This window comes from Oncorhynchus keta, unplaced genomic scaffold (genome assembly GCF_023373465.1).
Source record: "Oncorhynchus keta strain PuntledgeMale-10-30-2019 unplaced genomic scaffold, Oket_V2 Un_contig_2269_pilon_pilon, whole genome shotgun sequence".
NCBI classification, from domain to species: domain Eukaryota; kingdom Metazoa; phylum Chordata; class Actinopteri; order Salmoniformes; family Salmonidae; genus Oncorhynchus; species Oncorhynchus keta.
The window spans coordinates 179,634-198,234 of NW_026283015.1; the positions used below are offsets into that span (position 1 = coordinate 179,634).

Sequence of the window (18,601 nt, forward strand, 5' to 3'; positions counted from 1 at the left end):
TTCCCCTAACCTATTCTCCCTAACCTATTCTCCCTAACCTATTCCCCTAACCTATTCTCCCTAACCTATTCCCCCTAACCTATTCTCCCTAACCTATTCTCCCTAACCTATTCCCCTAACCTATTCCCCCTAACCTATTCCCCTAACCTATTCTCCCTAACCTATTCCCCTAACCTATTCCCCTAACCTATTCTCCCTAACCTATTCCCCCTAACCTATTCCCCCTAACTTATTCCCCTAACCTATTCTCCCTAACCTATTCCCCTAACCTCATCTCCCTAACCTATTCCCCTAACCTATTCTCCCTAACCTATTCCCCTAACCTATTCTTCCTAACCTATTCCCTAACCTATTCCCCTAACCTATTCCCCCTAACTTATTCCCCTAACCTATTCTCCCTAACCTATTCCCCCTAACTTATTCTCCCTAACCTATTCCCCCTAACCTATTCCCCCTAACTTATTCTCCCTAACTTATTCCCCTAACTTATTCTCCCTAACTTATTCTCCCTAACCTATTCCCCCTAACCTATTCCCCTAACCTATTCCCCCTAACCTATTCCCCCTAACCTATTCTCCCTAACTTATTCTCCCTAACTTATTCCCCCTAACTTATTCCCCCTAACTTATTCCCCTAACCTATTCTCCCTAACCTATTCCCCTAACCTATTCCCCTAACCTATTCTCGCTAACCTATTCGCCTAACCTATTCCCCCTAACCTATTCCCCTAACCTATTCCCTAACCTATTCCCCTAACCTATTCCCCTAACCTATTCCCCAGACCTATTCTCCCTAACCTATTCCCCTAACCTATTCCCCTAACCTATTCCCCGAACCTATTCCCCTAACCTATTCCCCCGAACCTATTCCCCCCTAACCTATTCCCCTAACCTATTCCCCTAACCTATTCCCCCGAACCTATTCCCCTAACCTATTCCCCTAACCTATTCCCCAACCTATTCCCCCAAACCTATTCCCCCTAACCTATTCCCCCTAACCTATTCCCCGAACCTATTCCCCCTAACCTATTCCCCTAACCTATTCCCCTAACCTATTCCCCCTAACCTATTCCCCAAACCTATTCCCCTAACCTATTCCCCCTAACCTATTCCCCCTAAACTATTCCCCCTAACCTATTCCCCTAACCTATTCCCTAAACTATTCCTCCTAACCTATTCCCCCTAACTAATTCCCCCTAACCTATTCCCCCTAACCTATTCCCTAACTAATTCTCCTAACCTATTCCCCGAACCTATTCCCTAACTAATTCCCCTAACCTATTCCCCTAACCTATTCCCCTAACTAATTCCCTAACCTATTCCCCCTAACCTATTCCCCCTAACCTATTCCCCCTAACCTATTCCCGCTAACTAATTCTCCCTAACCTATTCCCCCGAACCTATTCCCCCTAACGAATTCCCCCTAACCTATTCCCCTAACTAATTCTCCCTAACCTATTCTCCCTAACCTATTCCCCCTAACCTATTCCCCCTAACCTATTCCCCCTAACCTATTCCCCCTAACCTATTCCCCCTAACCTATTCCCCCTAACGAATTCTCCTAACCTATTCCCCCTAACCTATTCCCCCTAACCTATTCCCCCTAACCTATTCCCCCGAACCTATTCGCCCTAACCTATTCCCCCTAACCTATTCCCCCTAACCTATTCTCCCTAACCTATTCCCCCTAACTAATTCTCCCTAACCTATTCCCCCTAACCTATTCCCCCTAACCTATTCCCCCTAACTAATTCTCCCTAACCTATTCCCCCTAACCTATTCTCCCTAACCTATTCCCCCTAACTTATTCTCCCTAACCTATTCCCCCTAACCTATTCCCCCTAACTAATTCTCCCTAACCTATTCCCCCTAACTAATTCTCCCTAACCTATTCCCCCTAACCTATTCCCCCTAACCTATTCCCCCTAACCTATTCTCCCTAACTAATTCTCCCTAACCTATTCTCCATAACCTATTCCTCTAACCTATTCCCCGAACCTGTTCCCCTAACCTATTCCCTAACCTATTCCCCCGAACCTATTCACCCTAACCTATTCCCGAACCTATTCCCCAACCTATTCTCCTAACCTATTCCCCCTAACTAATTCTCCCTAACCTATTCCCCCTAACCTATTCCCCCTAACTTATTCTCCCTAACCTATTCCCCCTAACTAATTCTCCCTAACCTATTCTCCCTAACCTATTCCCCCTAACCTATTCCCCCTAACCTATTCTCCCTAACTCATTCTCCCTAACTAATTCCCCCTAACTTATTCCCCCTAACTAATTCTCCCTAACATATTCTCCCTAACTCATTCTCCCTAACTAATTCTCCCTAACTAATTCTCCCAACCTATTCCCCTAACCTATTCCCCTAATCTATTCCCCTAACCTATTCCCCCTAACCTATTCCCCCTAATAATTCTCCCCAACCTATTCCCTAACCTATTCCCCTAACTAATTCTCCCTAACCTATTCCCCCTAACTAATTCTCCCTAACCTATTCTCCCTAACTCATTCTCCCTAACCTATTCTCCCTAACCTATTCCCCCTAACCTATTCCCCCTAACCTATTCCCCCTAACTAATTCTCCCTAACCTATTCTCCCTAACTAATTCTCCCTAACCTATTCTCCCTAACTCATTCTCCCTAACCTATTCTCCCTAACTAATTCTCCCTAACCTATTCCCCCTAACTAATTCTCCCTAACCTATTCTCCCTAACTAATTCTCCCTAACCTATTCCCCTAACTAATTCTCCCTAACCTATTCTCCCTAACTCATTCTCCCTAACCTATTCTCCCTAACTAATTCTCCCTAACCTATTCCCCCTAACTAATTCTCCCTAACCTATTCTCCCTAACTAATTCTCCCTAACCTATTCTCCCTAACTCATTCCCCCTAACCTATTCCCCCTAACTTATTCCCCCTAACCTATTCTCCTAACCTATTCCCCTAACCTATTCCCCCTAACCTATTCTCCCTAACTCATTTCTCCTAACCTATTCCCCCTAATTCTAACCTATTCCCTAACCTATTCCCCTAACCTATTCTCCTAACTAATTCTCCTAACTAATTCTCTCTAACCTATTCTAACCTATTCCCCCTAAATTCTCCCTAAGATTCTCCTAACTATTCCATTCTCCCTAACCTATTCTCCCTAATTCCCCTAACATAAACCTATTCCCCTAACTTATTCCCCTAACCTATTCTCCTAACTAATTCTCCCTAACATTCTCTCTAACCTATTCCCTAACCTATTCCCTAACCTATTCCCTAACCCCCTAACCTATTCTCCCTAACCTATTCCCCTAACCTATTCCCTAACCTATTCTCCTAACTCATTCTCCCTAACCTATTCCCCTAACCTATTCCCCCTAAATCTATTCCCCCAAATTCCTTAATTCTCTAACTAATTCTCCTAACTAATTCTCTCTAACCTATTCCCTAACCTATTCCCCTAACCTATTCTCCCTAACTAATTCTCCCTAACTAATTATCTCTAACCTATTCCCCTAACCTATTCCCCTAACCTATTCTCCTAACTAATTCTCCCCTAACTAATTCTCCCTAACTAATTCCCTAACCTATTCCCCTAACCTATTCCCTAACCTATTCCCTAACCTATTCCCCCTAACTTATTCCCCTAACTTATTCTCCCTAGCCTATTCCCCTAACCTATTCCCCCTAACCTATTCCCCTAACTAATTCTCCCTAACTAATTCTTCTCTAACCTATTCCCCTAACCTATTCCCTAACCTATTCCCCTAACCTATTCCCCTAACTTATTCTAACTTATTCTCCCTAACCTATTCCCCTAACCTATTCCCTAACCTATTCCCTAACCTATTCTCCCTAACTTATTCTCTTATAGGGGGAAGGGGCTGGCTGTAATATAGAGGAGACAGGGCTGGGTGTATGAGTAGGAGAGACAGGGCTGGCTGTATGAGTAGAGAGGAGACAGGGCTGGGGTAAGGAGTAGGGAGAGAGACAGGGCTGGCTGTATGAGTAGAGTTGACAGGGCTGGCTGTATGAGTAGAGGAGACAGGGCTGGTGTATGAGTAGGGAGAGACAGGGCTGGGTGTATGAGTAGAGTTGACAGGGCTGGCTGTATGGTAGAGTTGACAGGGCTGGGTGTATGAGTAGGGAGAGACAGGGCTGGCTGTATGAGTAGAGTTGACAGGGCTGGCTGTATGGTAGAGTTGACAGGGCTGGGTGTATGAGTAGGAGAGACAGGGCTGGGTGTGAGTAAGTTGACAGGGCTGGCTGTATGAGTAGAGTTGACAGGACTGGGTTCTTATGAGTAGGAGAGACAGGGCTGGGTGTATGAGTAGGAGAGACAGGGCTGGGTGCTGTGAGTAGGAGAGACAGGGCTGGGTGTATGAGTAGAGGAGACAGGGCTGGGTGTATGAGTAGGAGAGACAGGGAGCTGGGTGTATGGTAGGAGAGACAGGGCTGGGTGTATGAGTAGAGTTGACAGGGCTGGCTGTGAGTAGGGAGAGATAGGGGCTGGGTGTATGAGTAGGAGGGCAGGGCTGGGGTGTATGAGTAGAGTTGACAGGGCTGGCTGTATGAGTAGAGTTGACAGGGCTGGGTGTATGAGTAGGAGAGACAGGGGCTGGGTGTATGAGTAGGAGAGAAGGGCTGGGTGTATGGAGGAGAGACAGGGGCTGGGTGATGAGTAGGAGAGACAGGGCTGGAGCAGCTTGAGGAGGAGAGACAGGGCTGGGTGTATGGTGGAGAGACAGGGCTGGGTGTATGGGAGAGTTGACAGGGCTGGGTGTAAGGAGTGGGAGGGGACAGGGCTGGGTGTATGAGTGAGGAGACAGGGCTGGCTGTATGAGTAGGAGAGACAGGGCTGGCTGTATGAGTAGAGTTGACAGGGCTGGCTGTATGAGTAGAGGGAGACAGGGCTGGGTGTATGAGGAGGAGAGACAGGGCTGGCTGTATGAGTAGGAGGACAGGGCTGGCTGTATGAGTAGGAGAGACAGGGCTGGCTGTATGGAGAGTTGACGGGGCTGGCTGTATGAGTGGGAGAGACAGGGCTGGCTGTATGGTAGAGTTGACAGGGCTGGCTGTATGAGTAGAGGAGACAGGGCTGGGTGTAATTAGGAGAGACAGGGCTGGGTGTATGAGTCGAGGAGACAGGCTGGCTGTAATTAGGAGGGGACAGGGCTGGCTGTAAGTAGAGAGTTGACAGGGCTGGCTGTATGAGTAGAGGAGACAGGGCTGGGTGAGTAGGAGAGACAGGGCTGGTGTAAGGGATGAGGGAGACAGGGCTGTCTGTATGAGTAGGAGGGACAGGGCTGGGGTATGAGTAGAGGAGACAGGGCTGGGTGTGAGTAGGAGAGAGGGCTGGGTGTATGGCAGAGTTGACAGGGCTGGCTGTAGGGAGTAGAGTTGACAGGGCTGGGTGTATGAGTAGGAGAGACAGGGCTGGCTGTATGAGGAGAGTTGACAGGGCTGGCTGTATGAGTAGAGTTGATAGGGCTGGGTGTATGAGTAGGGAGACAGGGCTGGGTGTAAGGAGAGTTGACAGGGCTGGCTGTATGAGTAGAGTTGACGGGGCTGGGTGTATGAGTAGGAGAGACAGGGCTGGGTGTATGAGTAGGAGAGACAGGGCTGGGTAGTGAGTAGGAGAGACAGGGCTGGGTGCAAGGAGTAGAGGAGACAGGGCTGGGTGTATGAGTAGGAGAGACAGGGCTATGGGTGTATGAGTAGGAGAGACAGGGCTGGGTGTATGAGTAGAGTTGACAGGGCTGGCTGTATGAGTAGGGAGAGACAGGGCTGGGTGTATGAGTAGGGAGACAGGGCTGGGTGTATGAGTAGAGTTGACAGGGCTGGCTGTATGAGTAGAGTTGACAGGGCTGGGTGTATGAGTAGGAGAGACAGGGCTGGGTAAAGGAGTAGGAGAGACAGGGCTGGGTGTATGAGTAGGAGAGACAGGGCTGGGTGTATGAGTAGGAGAGACAGGGCTGGGTGTATGAGTAGGAGAGACAGGGCTGGGTGTATGAGTAGGAGAGACAGGGCTGGGTGTATGAGTAGAGGTTGACAGGGCTGGGTGTATGAGTAGGAGAGACAGGGCTGGGTGTATGAGTCGAGGAGACAGGGCTGGCTGTATGAGTAGGAGAGACAGGGCTGGCTGTATGAGTAGAGTTGACAGGGCTGGCTGTATGAGTGGGAGACAGGGCTGGGTGTATGAGTAGGGAGAGACAGGGCTGGCTGTATGAGTAGGAGAGACAGGGCTGGCTGTATGAGTAGGAGAGACAGGGCTGGCTGTATGAGTAGAGTTGACAGGGCTGGCTGTATGGTAGGGAGACAGGGCTGGCTGTATGAGTAGAGTTGACAGGGCTGGCTGTATGAGTCGAGGAGACAGGGCTAGGAGAGACAGGGCTGGGTGTATGAGTCGAGGAGAGACAGGGCTGGCTGTATGAGTAGGAGAGACAGGGCTGGCTGTATGAGTAGAGTTGACAGGGCTGGCTGTATGAGTAGGGAGACAGGGCTGGGTGTATGAGTAGGAGAGACAGGGCTGGGTGTATGAGTCGAGGGAGACAGGGCTGTCTGTATGGCGAGTAGGAGGACAGGGGCTGGCAGTATGAGTGGAGGGAGACAGGGCTGGGTGTAGAGGAGAGACAGGGCTGGGTGTATGAGTAGAGTTGACAGGGCTGTCTGTAGGAGTAGGAGAGACAGGGCTGGGTGTATGAGTAGGAGGGACAGGGCTGGCTGTCAATCTGGCAAAGTCATTGCTGCCTGCCTTGAGCTCAGTGTTTGTGTTTGTGCGTGTGTGTGCGTGTGTGCGTGCTGGTTGGTGGCTCAGGCTCAGCTTGAAATCATGCTAATCATAGCTAATCATAGCTAATCAAGAAGCAGTGATAGCCTCTCTGCAGGGCTGTTCTAATTATCTGTGGTACACTAACGAGGTGTCTGTGTCAGAACGAGGCATCGGTAAGTGGCACAGAGAGACATACATACAGGCACAAGTAGGCATGAGTGGGAAAGGGATGTGGGTGCAGACACACACACACACACATTCACCTATAAAGTCTAAATAAAAACACAGAGTTTTAGTGCCCTCTAGTGGTGAAATATAAGTTTTACTCCCACCACACAACAGGTTCTCTCTCTCTCTCTCTCTCTCTCTCTCTCTCTCTCTCTCTCTCTCTCTCTCTCTCTCTCTCTGTCTCTCTCCCTCTCTCTCTCTCTCTCTCTCTCTCTCTCTCTCTCTCTCTCTCACTGAATATGCATGTTGTTCTGTCCCTCTGAATATCACTGAATATGCATGTTGTTCTGTCTCTCTCACTGAATATGCATGTTGTTCTGTCTCTCTCTCTCACTGAATATGCATGTTGTTCTGTCTCTCACTGAATATGCATGTTGAATTCTGTTCTCTCTCACTGAATATGCATGTTGTTCTGTCTCTCTCACTGAATATGCATGTTGTTCTGTCTCTCTCACTGAATATGCATGTTGTTCTGTCTCTCCCTGAATATCTCACTGAATATGCATGTTGTTCTGTCTCTCTCACTGAATATGCATGTTGTTCTCTCTCTCTGAATATGCATGTTGTTCTGTCTCTCTCACTGAATATGCATGTTGTTCTGTCTCTCTCACTGAATATGCATGTTGTTCTGTCTCTCTCACTGAATATGCATGTTGTTCTGTCTCACTGAATATGCATGTTGTTCTCTCTCTCACTGAATATGCATGTTGTTCTCTCTCTCTCACTGAATATGCATGTTGTTCTCTCTCTCACTGAATATGCATGTTGTTCTGTCCTCTCACTGAATATGCATGTTGTTCTGTCTCTCTCACTGAATATGCATGTTGTTCTGTCTCTCTGCATGTTCTCTCTCACTGAATATGCATGTTGTTCTGTCTCTCTCACTGAATATGCATGTTGTTCTGTCTGAATATCTCTCTCTCTCTCACTGAATATGCATGTTGTTCTGTCTCTCTCACTGAATATGCATGTTGTTCTGTCTCTCTCTGAATATGCATGTTGTTCTGTCTCTCTCACTGAATATGCATGTTGTTCTGTCTCTCTCACTGAATATGCATGTTGTTCTGTCTCTCTCACTGAATATGCATGTTGTTCTGTCTCTCTCTCACTGAATATGCATGTTGTTCTGTCCCTCTCACTGAATATGCATGTTGTTCTGTCTCTCTCACTGAATATGCATGTTGTTCTGTCTCTCTCACTGAATATGCATGTTGTTCTGTCTCTCTCTCTCACTGAATATGCATGTTGTTCTGTCTCTCTCACTGAATATGCATGTTGTTCTGTCTCTCTCACTGAATATGCATGTTGTTCTGTCCCTCTCACTGAATATGCATGTTGTTCTGTCTCTCTCACTGAATATGCATGTTGTTCTGTCTCTCTCTCTGAATATGCATGTTGTTCTGTCTCTCTCACTGAATATGCATGTTGTTCTGTCTCTCTCACTGAATATGCATGTTGTTCTGTCTCTCTCACTGAATATGCATGTTGTTCTGTCTCTCTCACTGAATATGCATGTTGTTCTGTCTCTCTCACTGAATATGCATGTTGTTCTGTCTCTCTCTCTCTCTCACTGAATATGCATGTTGTTCTGTCTCTCTCACTGAATATGCATGTTGTTCTGTCTCTCTCACTGAATATGCATGTTGTTCTGTCTCTCTCACTGAATATGCATGTTCTGTCTCCTTCTGAATATGCATGTTGTTCTGTCTCTCTCACTGAATATGCATGGTGTTATGTCTCTCTCACTGAATATGCATGTTGTTCTGTCTCTCTCACTGAATATGCATGTTGTTTGTCCCTCTTCTGAATATGCATGTTGTTCTGTCTCTCTCACTGAATATGCATGTTGTTCTGTCTCTCTCACTGAATATGCATGTTGTTGTCTCTGAATATGCCTCTCTTTCTGAATATGCATGTTGTTCTGTCTCTGAATATGCTATGTCTCACTGAATATGCATGTTGTTCTGTCTCTCTCACTGAATATGCATGTTGTTCTGTCTCTCACTGAATATGCATGTTCTCTCACTGAATATGCATGTTGTTCTGTCTCTCTCACTGAATATGCATGTTGTTCTGTCCTCTCACTGAATATGCATGTTGTTCTGTCTCTCACTGAATATGCATGTTGTTTCTCTCTCACTGAATATGCATGTTGTTCTGTCTCTCTCACTGAATATGCATGTTGTTCTGTCTCTCTCACTGAATATGCATGTTGTTCTGTCTTCACTGTCATGTTCTGTCTCTCTCACTGAATATGCATGTTGTTCTGTCCTCTCACTGAATATGCAATGTTGTTCTGTCTCTCTCACTGAATATGCATGTTGTTCTCTCTCTCTCACTGAATATGCATGTTGTTCTGTCTCTCTCACTGAATATGCATGTTGTTCTGTCCCTCTCACTGAATATGCATGTTGTTCTGTCTCTCTCACTGAATATGCATGTTGTTCTGTCTCTCTCACTGAATATGCATGTTGTTCTGTCTCTCTCTCACTGAATATGCATGTTGTTCTGTCTCTCTCTGAATATGCACTGAATATGCATGTTGTTCTGTCCCTCTCACTGAATATGCATGTTGTTCTGTCTCTTCTGTTCTGTCCCTCTCACTGAATATGCATGTTGTTCTGTCTCTCTCACTGAATATGCATGTTGTTCTGTCTCTCTCACTGAATATGCATGTTGTTCTGTCTCTCTCACTGAATATGCATGTTGTTCTGTCTCTCTCACTGAATATGCATGTTGTTCTGTCCCTCTCACTGAATATGCATGTTGTTCTGTCTCTCTCACTGAATATGCATGTTGTTCTGTCCTCTCACTGAATATGCATGTTGTTCTGTCTCTCTCACTGAATATGCATGTTGTTCTGTCTCTCTCTCTCACTGAATATGCATGTTGTTCTGTCTCTCTCACTGAATATGCATGTTGTTCTGTCTCTCTCACTGAATATGCATGTTGTTCTGTCTCTCTCACTGAATATGCATGTTGTTCTGTCTCTCTCACTGAATATGCATGTTGTTCTGTCTCTCTCACTGAATATGCATGTTGTTCTGTCCTCTCACTGAATATGCATGTTGTTCTGTCTCTCTCTCATGTTGTTCTCACTGAATATGCATGTTGTTCTGTCTCTCTCTCTCTCTCTCACTGAATATGCATGTTGTTCTGTCTCTCTCACTGAATATGCATGTTGTTCTGTCTCTCTCACTGAATATGCATGTTGTTCTGTCTCTCTCACTGAATATGCATGTTGTTCTGTCTCTCTCACTGAATATGCATGTTGTTCTGTCTCTCTCTCTCTCACTGAATATGCATGTTGTTCTGTCTCTCTCACTGAATATGCATGTTGTTCTGTCTCTCTCACTGAATATGCATGTTGTTCTGTCTCTCTCACTGAATATGCATGTTCTATTCTAAAATAGATTAAATCATTTTTTCCCCTCAGCAATCTACACACACTCTACCATAATGACATCACTCAGCAATCTACACACATTCTACCATAATGACATCACAATACCCCATAATGACATCACAATACCCCATGATGACATCACAATACCCCATAATGACAAAGCAAATATTCTAGCAAATTTCTAACAAAGAAAACGGAAATATTAGATTTACATAAGTATTCAGACCCTTTACTCAGTACTTTGTTGAAGCACCTTTGGCAGCGATTACAGCCTCCAGTCTTCTTGGGTATGACACTTACAAGCCTGACACACCTGTATTCTGGAAGTTTCTCCCATTGTTCTCTGCAGATCCTCTCAAGCTCGGTGTCAGGTTGGATGGGGAACATCGCTGCACAGCTATTTTCAGGTTTCTCCAGAGATGTTCGGCCGGGTTCAAGTCCGGGCTCTGGCTGGGCCACTCGAGGACATTCAGAGACTTGTCCTGAAGCCACTCCTGCATTGTCTTGGCTGTGTGCTTAGGGTCATTGTCCTGTTGGAAGGTGAACCTTTTCCCCAGTCTGAGGTCCTGAGCGCTCTGGAGCATGTTTTCATCATGGAGCTCTCTGTACTTTGCTCCGTTGATCTTTCCCTCGATCCTGACTAGTCTCCCAGTCTTTGCCGCTGAAAAACATTCTAACAGTATAATTCTGCCACCCCCATGCTTCACAGTAGGGATGGTGCCAGGTTTCTCCCAGGCGTGAAGCTTGGCATTCAGGCCAAAGAGTTTAATTTTGGTTTAATCAGACCAGAGAATCTTGTTTCTCATGGTCTGAGAGTCCTATAGCTGCCTTTTGGCAAACTCCAAGCCGGCTGTCATGTGCCTTTTTACTGAGGAGTGGCTTTCGTCTGTCGACTCTACCATAAATGCCTGATTAGTGGAGTGCTGCAGAGGTGGTTGTCCTTCTAGAAGGTTCTCCCATCTCCACAGAGGAACTCTGGAGCTCTGTCAGAGTGACCATCGGGTTCTTGCTCACCTCCCTGGCCAAGGTCCTTCTCCCCTGATTGCTCATTTTGACCAGGCGGCCACAGCTCTAGGAAGAGCCTTGGTGGTTCCAAACTTCTTGCATTTAAGAATGATGGAGGGCACTTTGTTTTTGGGGACCTTCAATGCTGCAAACATTTTTTGGGTACCCTTCCCCAAATCTGTGCCTCGACACAATCCTGTCTCGGAGCTCTACGAACAATTCCTTTAACCTCATTGCTTGGTTTTTGCTCTGACATGCACTGTCAACTATAGGACCTTATATAGACAGGTGTGTGCCTTTCCAAATCATATCCAATCAATTTAATTTTTCACAGGTGGAGAAACAGGATGCACATCAATGGGAACAGGATGCACCTGAGTTCAATTTCGGGTCTCATAGCAAAGGTTCTGAATACTTATGTAAATAAGGTAGATATTTTTTTGTATCCTACCCCCTTTTTCTCCCCAATTTTTTCGATCTTGTTTGATCGCTGCAAATCCCCAACGGGCTTGGGAGAGGCGAAGGTCGGGTCATGCGTCCTCGAAACATGACCTCGCAAGCCGAGCTTCTTAACACCCGCCAGTGTCAGAAGTCTGACGACCGAAGTCAGCTTGCAGGTGCCCGGACAAACCCTCCCCTAAACCGGACGACACTGGGCCACATACCCCAGGCTGTAGTGCCTTAGACCGCTGTGCCACTCGGGATCAAACCCCAGGCTGTAGTGCCTTAGACCGCTGTGCCACTCGGGATCAAACCCCAGGCTGTAGTGCCTTAGACCGCTGTGCCATTCGGGATCAAACCCCAGGCTGTAGTGCCTTAGACCGCTGTGCCACTCGGGATCAAACCCCAGGCTGTAGTGCCTTAGACCGCTGTGCCACTCGGGAGGACCACTGTTTTTATTTTTCATTAACTTGCAAAAATGTCTAAAAACATTATGGGGTATTGTGATGTCATTATGGGGTATTGTGATGTCATTATGGGGTATTGTGATGTCATTATGGGGTATTGTGATGTCATTATGGGGTATTGTGATGTCATTATGGGGTATTGTGATGTCATTATGGGGTATTGTGATGTCATTATGGGGTATTGTGATGTCATTATGGGGTATTGTGATGTCATTATGGGGTATTGTGTGTAGATTGATGAGGAACCTGTTTTATTTCATCCATTTTAGAATAAGGCTGGAATTGAACAAAATGTGGAACAAGGGAAGGGGTCTGAATACTTTCCGAATGTCGTGTCCATATATATTTATATCCAGGACTCTTGACAGCTCATTAACTTTTGGATGGATGTGTGTATTGTTATCGTGTTGCTAGATATTACTGCACTGCTGCATTTCACCTGCGATAACATCTGCAAATCAGCGAGACCTAGAAACTTGATTTGATTTGATTTACTACATACTATGAAGTTCACAGGGGTTGAAGTATTGATGTAGCAGAGGATTGGAAAGTGATGGTAATGGAATGATTTGTCCCCCAGCAGCGCCACACACAGACCTGTGAAAACCAATAACTCCTTTATGAGTAAGTCAATAGCATTTCCTGTTCAGGGTGTCCAGACCGACCCAGTGGGAATTCTATCTACACACTGTAACACCAGGTAAAAATGTGAGTTAGCAAATAAAAAAGGTGTTGGTAAAAAATGTATACAGGAGTCTGTTATCATGGCATGTGACACTTTGGGGTGGAACCCCTCCCGTCTCAAATCCAATGAGAAGACTTGAAATAGACAAGATGACGTCCACATTGTTCCATTACTTCATGGAGCAAAGTGAATATTTATTTTAATTAACTGAGCTTTTTTCTCTCCAGAATTCAAACGTACCCCCCCTGCAACTGGACGTGAACATTTTATGAGACTCTTGTTTCCACAAATCAGAGATGAAGACGGTATCGCTGAAGTTGGTTGGCAATTCTCTGTGCTACACCAAACAGTACCTACCCTATAACTCACAGTATAACCAGGTAGCCTAGTGGTGGGTAGCCTAGTGGTGGGTAGTGTAGCCTGGGTAGCCTAGTGTGGTGGGTAGCCTAGTGTAGCCTAGTGGTGGGTAGCCTAGTGTAGCCTAGTGGTGGGTAGCCTAGTGTAGCCTAGTGGTGGGTAGCCTAGTGTAGCCTAGTGGTGGGTAGCCTAGTGTAGCCTAGTGGTGGTAGCCTAGTAGCCTAGTGGTGTGCCAGTAAGTGGTGGGTAGCCTAGTGTAGCCTAGTGGTGGTAGTAGGCCTAATGCCCTGAAGTTGATCCCTGAGCTGACAAGTGGTGGACAAACATCTGTCATTCTGCCCTTGAACAAGGCAGTTAACCCCCACTGTTCCTAGGCAGTTAACCCCACTGTTCCTAGGCAGTTAACCCACTGTTCCTAGGCAGTTAACCCCACTGTTCCTAGGCAGTTAACCCACTGTTCCTAGGCAGTTAACCCCACTGTTCCTAGGCAGTTAACCCACTGTTCCTAGATCAGTTAACCCCACTGTTCCTAGGCAGTTGACCCCACTGTTCCTAGGCAGTTAACCCCACTGTTCCTAGACAGTTAACCCACTGTTCCTAGGCAGTTAACCCACTGTTCCTAAGCAGTTAACCCACTGTTCCTAGGCAGTTAACCCACTGTTCCTAGGCAGTTAACCCACTGTTCCTAAGCAGTTAACCCACTGTTCCTAGGCAGTTAACCCCACTGTTCCTAGGCAGTTAACCCACTGTTCCTAGACTAGTTAACCCACTGTTCCTAGGCAGTTAACCCCACTGTTCCTAGATCAGTTAACCCCACTGTTCCTAGGCAGTTAACCCCACTGTTCCTAGGCAGTTAACCCACTGTTCCCAGTTAACCCACTGTTCCTAGGCAGTCATTGTGAATAAGTATTTGTTCTTAACTGCCTAGTTAAATAAAGGTAAAATAATAATGGATTCCAAAGAAATGTGTTTGACTCACATTATCTGGTGCTAGAATCTGTAGTTAAGAGAATCTATGCATTTGTTCCTGTTCTTTCATTCAGTTGAGTTGAGCTCCATTTTGTTCTGTGAACACATACATCATCATTAATTGTCTACTTCTTAGATGACTTTTGTGTAAATTCTGATATGAAAGGGTGATTACGCAATCAATGTAAACATTTATTTTTTTATTTTTTATTTAACTAGACAAGTCGTTTAAGAACAAATTCTTATTTACAATAACAGCCTACCCGGCCAAACCTCCGCTTACCCGCACGACACTAGGCCAATTGGCGTCACCCTATGGGACGATCACAGCCGGTTGTACTACAGCCCGGGATCGAACCAAGGTCTGTAGTGACGCTCCAGCACTGGCGATGCAGTGCCTTTAGACCGCTGCACACCTCAAGATGTGATGTTGCATTTGCATAACAGCATATCTGTTCTGTCAGTTTTATTATGACCTCATAATGTGAATCAAAGATTTTTACAACTGACCCAAGATATGCCAGCCTGTCGTTTCCGATGGGAACAAATTAGTCATAGTGGGCGGAACAAGCAAGCAGGGAGCAGATCCTATTGGTGCGTTCATTATTTGCATATTTCCGTTAGGGACGCCACGTTCCTAAACAACAAAACATTTTACAACTTTGGCAAAGGGTAAAACCAACAAAAATGTGTCCACTCTGTTTGTAACAAATTCTAGTTTGGGGAACAGAAGACTGTATTGAGATCAAATTATTCATAGATGAGAATTTGCATAATCTCGGCCAAAATTAATCGCCCTCGATTTTCTCCACTGCCGTCCTCTCGGCTTCCTCTCATCACCATATTTGACCCAACCGGATGCTTCACATTTATACATCCGGTAAAATATCTGGCTCATTTGTTCTATCTGTGTTCAGATGATTTGATTGATTTGCCTGAAATATCCTGCTGCTCTGGCGTTCCCTCTGGCGGTAGGTCGGGTTCATGGGCTTCATTACAGGTCACATGAAGAGAAACAGCAGCAGCGTCGATTTTCCGAAGATCCCCGATTCGGAGCTCGACTTTCCGGGAAGATCCGGGTACTCGGCTTCATTACATTACAGGTCACATGAAGAGAAACAGCAGCAGCGTCGATTTTCCGAAGATCCCCGATTCGGAGCTCGACTTTCCGGGAAGATCCGGGTACTCGGCTTCATTACATTACAGGTCACATGAAGAGAAACAGCAGCAGCGTCGATTTTCCGAAGATCCCCGATTCCGAGCTCGACTTTCCGGGAAGATCCGGGTACTCGGCTTCATTACATTACAGGTCACATGAAGAGAAACAGCAGCAGCGTCGATTTTCCGAAGATCCCCGATTCGGAGCTCGACTTTCCGGGAAGATCCGGGTACTGGGCTTCAACCTCAACATAACAGCAATGGCGGAGGCAGCAGCTACAGCGGCTCCAGCAATACCAGGAGCCTGGACCAAACACGTCACCTGCAGGTAACGACAAGACCCGGGGATCAATTTAGCACCACTATGTTGATGTTGTCCATGGTTTGTAACCAAAACGCCGGGGTTTTGGCTGTTTTGTAGGTTAAGCGACTTTACAACGCCGTCTTTTGCTCGGGTAGCAAGCCCAGCTGTGTTTTGTTGTGGGTTACAGGCAGCCGATTGTAAAACTGGTTCGTCCTGCAGTTGAGACATTATTAACTAGAGATATATTCCCCCATACGATTCAAAGTGATACACGGTAACATCCGCAATGGCAACACAAACGGAAAAACGCACGGAGACCCAGCGGAAATAGACGCTGAATTCAATATAATTAACAGCATAAAATGGTTTAAAATGATATTTATCAGCCAAACACTGAAATGATTCCGGGGGGTAAATATGGCTGATATTTCTGCAGAGCTCTCATTCCTCGACCAAAGCTGAAATGCGGTAGAGACAACCAGCCACCTCGCTATAATTATATAAGTCCGCGTTTACTTATGTTATCTAATGTTTAATTACACTCTGAACGTGGTCATCAACGTCAATGCCAGTTCTGTAATAGTGCGACTGTGTTTACTAGCTATCCACTGGTCTTTGAATCTCTCTGCTGGATATTAGTTGCAGTTACACCAATGGAGTATTGAGTCCGGAAGCTCCTGAAATATTGGTATCATTTAGGCCTTTATTTTTGTCGCAAGTGATTAAAAAAATATATAATAATATTGATAACAGGAAGAATTGTTTCTAGTCTTCATATTCCCACTGTGACGTTTTACAACGAGCATCATCGTTTGGTTCATCATCTACATTCAGGCTGTTTGTTCGAACACCTCTGTTGTAATCGATGTGTGAACTTTTTAGCAGACATTTTTAAATTTTTGTCTTTCCCTTTCGCAGGTATTTCAACAGAGCAGATTTCAAATCATTTGTGTGACTTTTTTTTTTTTTTTGTCTTTGTTTTATTCGCAGGTATTTCATGCATGGGCTTTGCAAAGAAGGCATCAACTGTCGATATTCCCATGATCTCAACACCAGTCAACCAGCTGCAGCTATGATTTGCAAGTTCTTTCAGAAAGGAAACTGTGTGTTCGCGACCGTGCAGGTAAACTTTATTTAAAGTTTAATATGTTCCTTGTAGGTGGTGGGCCGTAGCAAGCTGCCTTGTGGGTAGTGGGCCGAGTGCTGCCTTGTGGGTAGTGGGGTCAGAAAGCAAGCTGCCTTGTGGGTAGTGGGCCGAGTAGCAAGCTGCCTTGTTGGTGGTGGGCCGAGTGTTGCCTTGTGGGTGGTGGGCCGTAGCAAGCTGCCTTGTGGGTGAAAAATGTAGCAAGCTGCCTTGTTGGTGGTGGGCCGTGAGTGCTGCCCAGGTAGGCCGTAGCAAGCTGCCTTGTGGGGTAGTGGGCCGTAGCAAGCTGCCTTGTTGTGGGTCAGAAAGTGTTGCCTGTGGGTGGTGGGCCGTAGCAAGCTGCCTTGTAGGTAGGGGCCGAGTAAGCTGCCTTGTAGGTGGTGGGCCGTAGCAAGCTGCCTTGTGGGTGGTGGGCCGTAGCAAGCTATCTGCTTTAGTTTTTGAGATTATCGAACTCTGCCAAGTCGTGCTGAGAGATTTGGTGCTGAGAGATTTGGTGCTGAGAGATTTGGTGCTGAGAGATTTGGTGCTGAGAGATTTGGTGCTGAGAGATTTGGTGCTGAGAGATTTGGTGCTGAGAGATTTGGTGCTGAGAGATTTGGTGCTGAGAGATTTGGTGCTGAGAGATTTGGTGCTGAGAGATTTGGTGCTGAGAGATTTGGTGCTGAGAGATTTGGTGCTGAGAGATTTGGTGCTGAGAGATTTGGTGCTGAGAGATTTGGTGCTGAGAGATTTGGTGCTTGCTGACGTCAGGTCCAGATATTTACATGAAATACATTATAAAATAATGGCGTTACAATTTACTTTAGAGCTTTTTAATGGAAATTCCAAAGCCCAAAAATAGTGAACATTCAAATGCCAAAACATTACAAATATTCCATTGTCTCTAAGTTCCACATTGGGTAGACATCAATGAAATGATAAATATTTCAGTTTTGTATATTACTTAGGTTTCTTTTAATGACTTATTTTTCATTCCTTAAAGTAGCCTGATCACCTCATCTCTGTTCAGGCAGTAGCAGCCAGCCAGGCCGTCTGTCCTGCCCACACTGTACTGTCTGTAGTCTGTACTCATTCTACTTAGCTAGCCTGCCCACACTGTACTGCCTGTAGTCTGTACTCATTCTACTTAGCTAGCCTGCCCACACTGTACTGTCTGTAGTCTGTACTCATTCTACTTAGCTAGCCTGCCCACACTGTACTGTCTGTACTCATGCTACTTAGCTAGCCTGCCCACATTGTACTGTCTGTACTCATTCTACTTAGCTAGCCTGCCCACACTGTACTGTCTGTAGTCTGTACTCATTCTACTTAGCTAGCCTGCCCACACTGTACTGTCTGTACTCATTCTACTTAGCTAGCCTGCCCACACTGTACTGTCTGTACTCATTCTACTTAGCTAGCCTGCCCACACTGTACTGTCTGTACTCATTCTACTTAGCTAGCCTGCCCACACTGTACTGTCTGTACTCATTCTACTTAGCTAGCCTGCCCACACTGTACTGTCTGTAGTCTGTACTCATTCTACTTAGCTAGCCTGCCCACACTGTACTGTCTGTACTCATTCTACTTAGCTAGCCTGCCCACACTGTACTGTCTGTACTCATTCTACTTAGCTAGCCTGCCCACACTGTACTGTCTGTAGTCTGTACTCATTCTACTTAGCT

The 18,601-nt window shown here is 45.9% G+C and overlaps 1 protein-coding gene and 1 long non-coding RNA gene across 4 annotated transcripts; one reads left to right on the forward strand and one right to left on the reverse strand.

Moving 5' to 3' along the window:
• Positions 1-1,566: 1,566 nt before the first annotated feature.
• LOC127921591 (uncharacterized) lies at positions 1,567-2,941 on the reverse strand. 3 transcript variants are annotated; one of them, XR_008109031.1, is made up of 4 exons: positions 2,793-2,941; positions 2,458-2,737; positions 2,088-2,199; positions 1,567-1,789 (listed from the first exon to the last, which is right to left on the reverse strand). It is a non-coding gene; the product is annotated as an uncharacterized LOC127921591 (long non-coding RNA). The 3 variants fall into 3 exon arrangements; XR_008109032.1 differs by having other exon boundaries at positions 2,458-2,709; positions 2,793-2,935; XR_008109033.1 differs by having other exon boundaries at positions 2,458-2,709; positions 2,765-2,935.
• Positions 2,942-14,987: 12,046 nt separating this feature from the next.
• LOC127921593 (uncharacterized) lies at positions 14,988-17,682 on the forward strand (the record flags this gene model as incomplete). The annotated part of the gene is made up of 4 exons (XM_052505181.1): positions 14,988-15,431; positions 15,638-15,814; positions 16,781-16,913; positions 17,326-17,682. Coding segments are annotated over exons 1-4 (786 nt in total), but the record flags the coding sequence as incomplete, so codon positions are not given.
• Between the last annotated feature and the right edge of the window lie 919 nt (positions 17,683-18,601).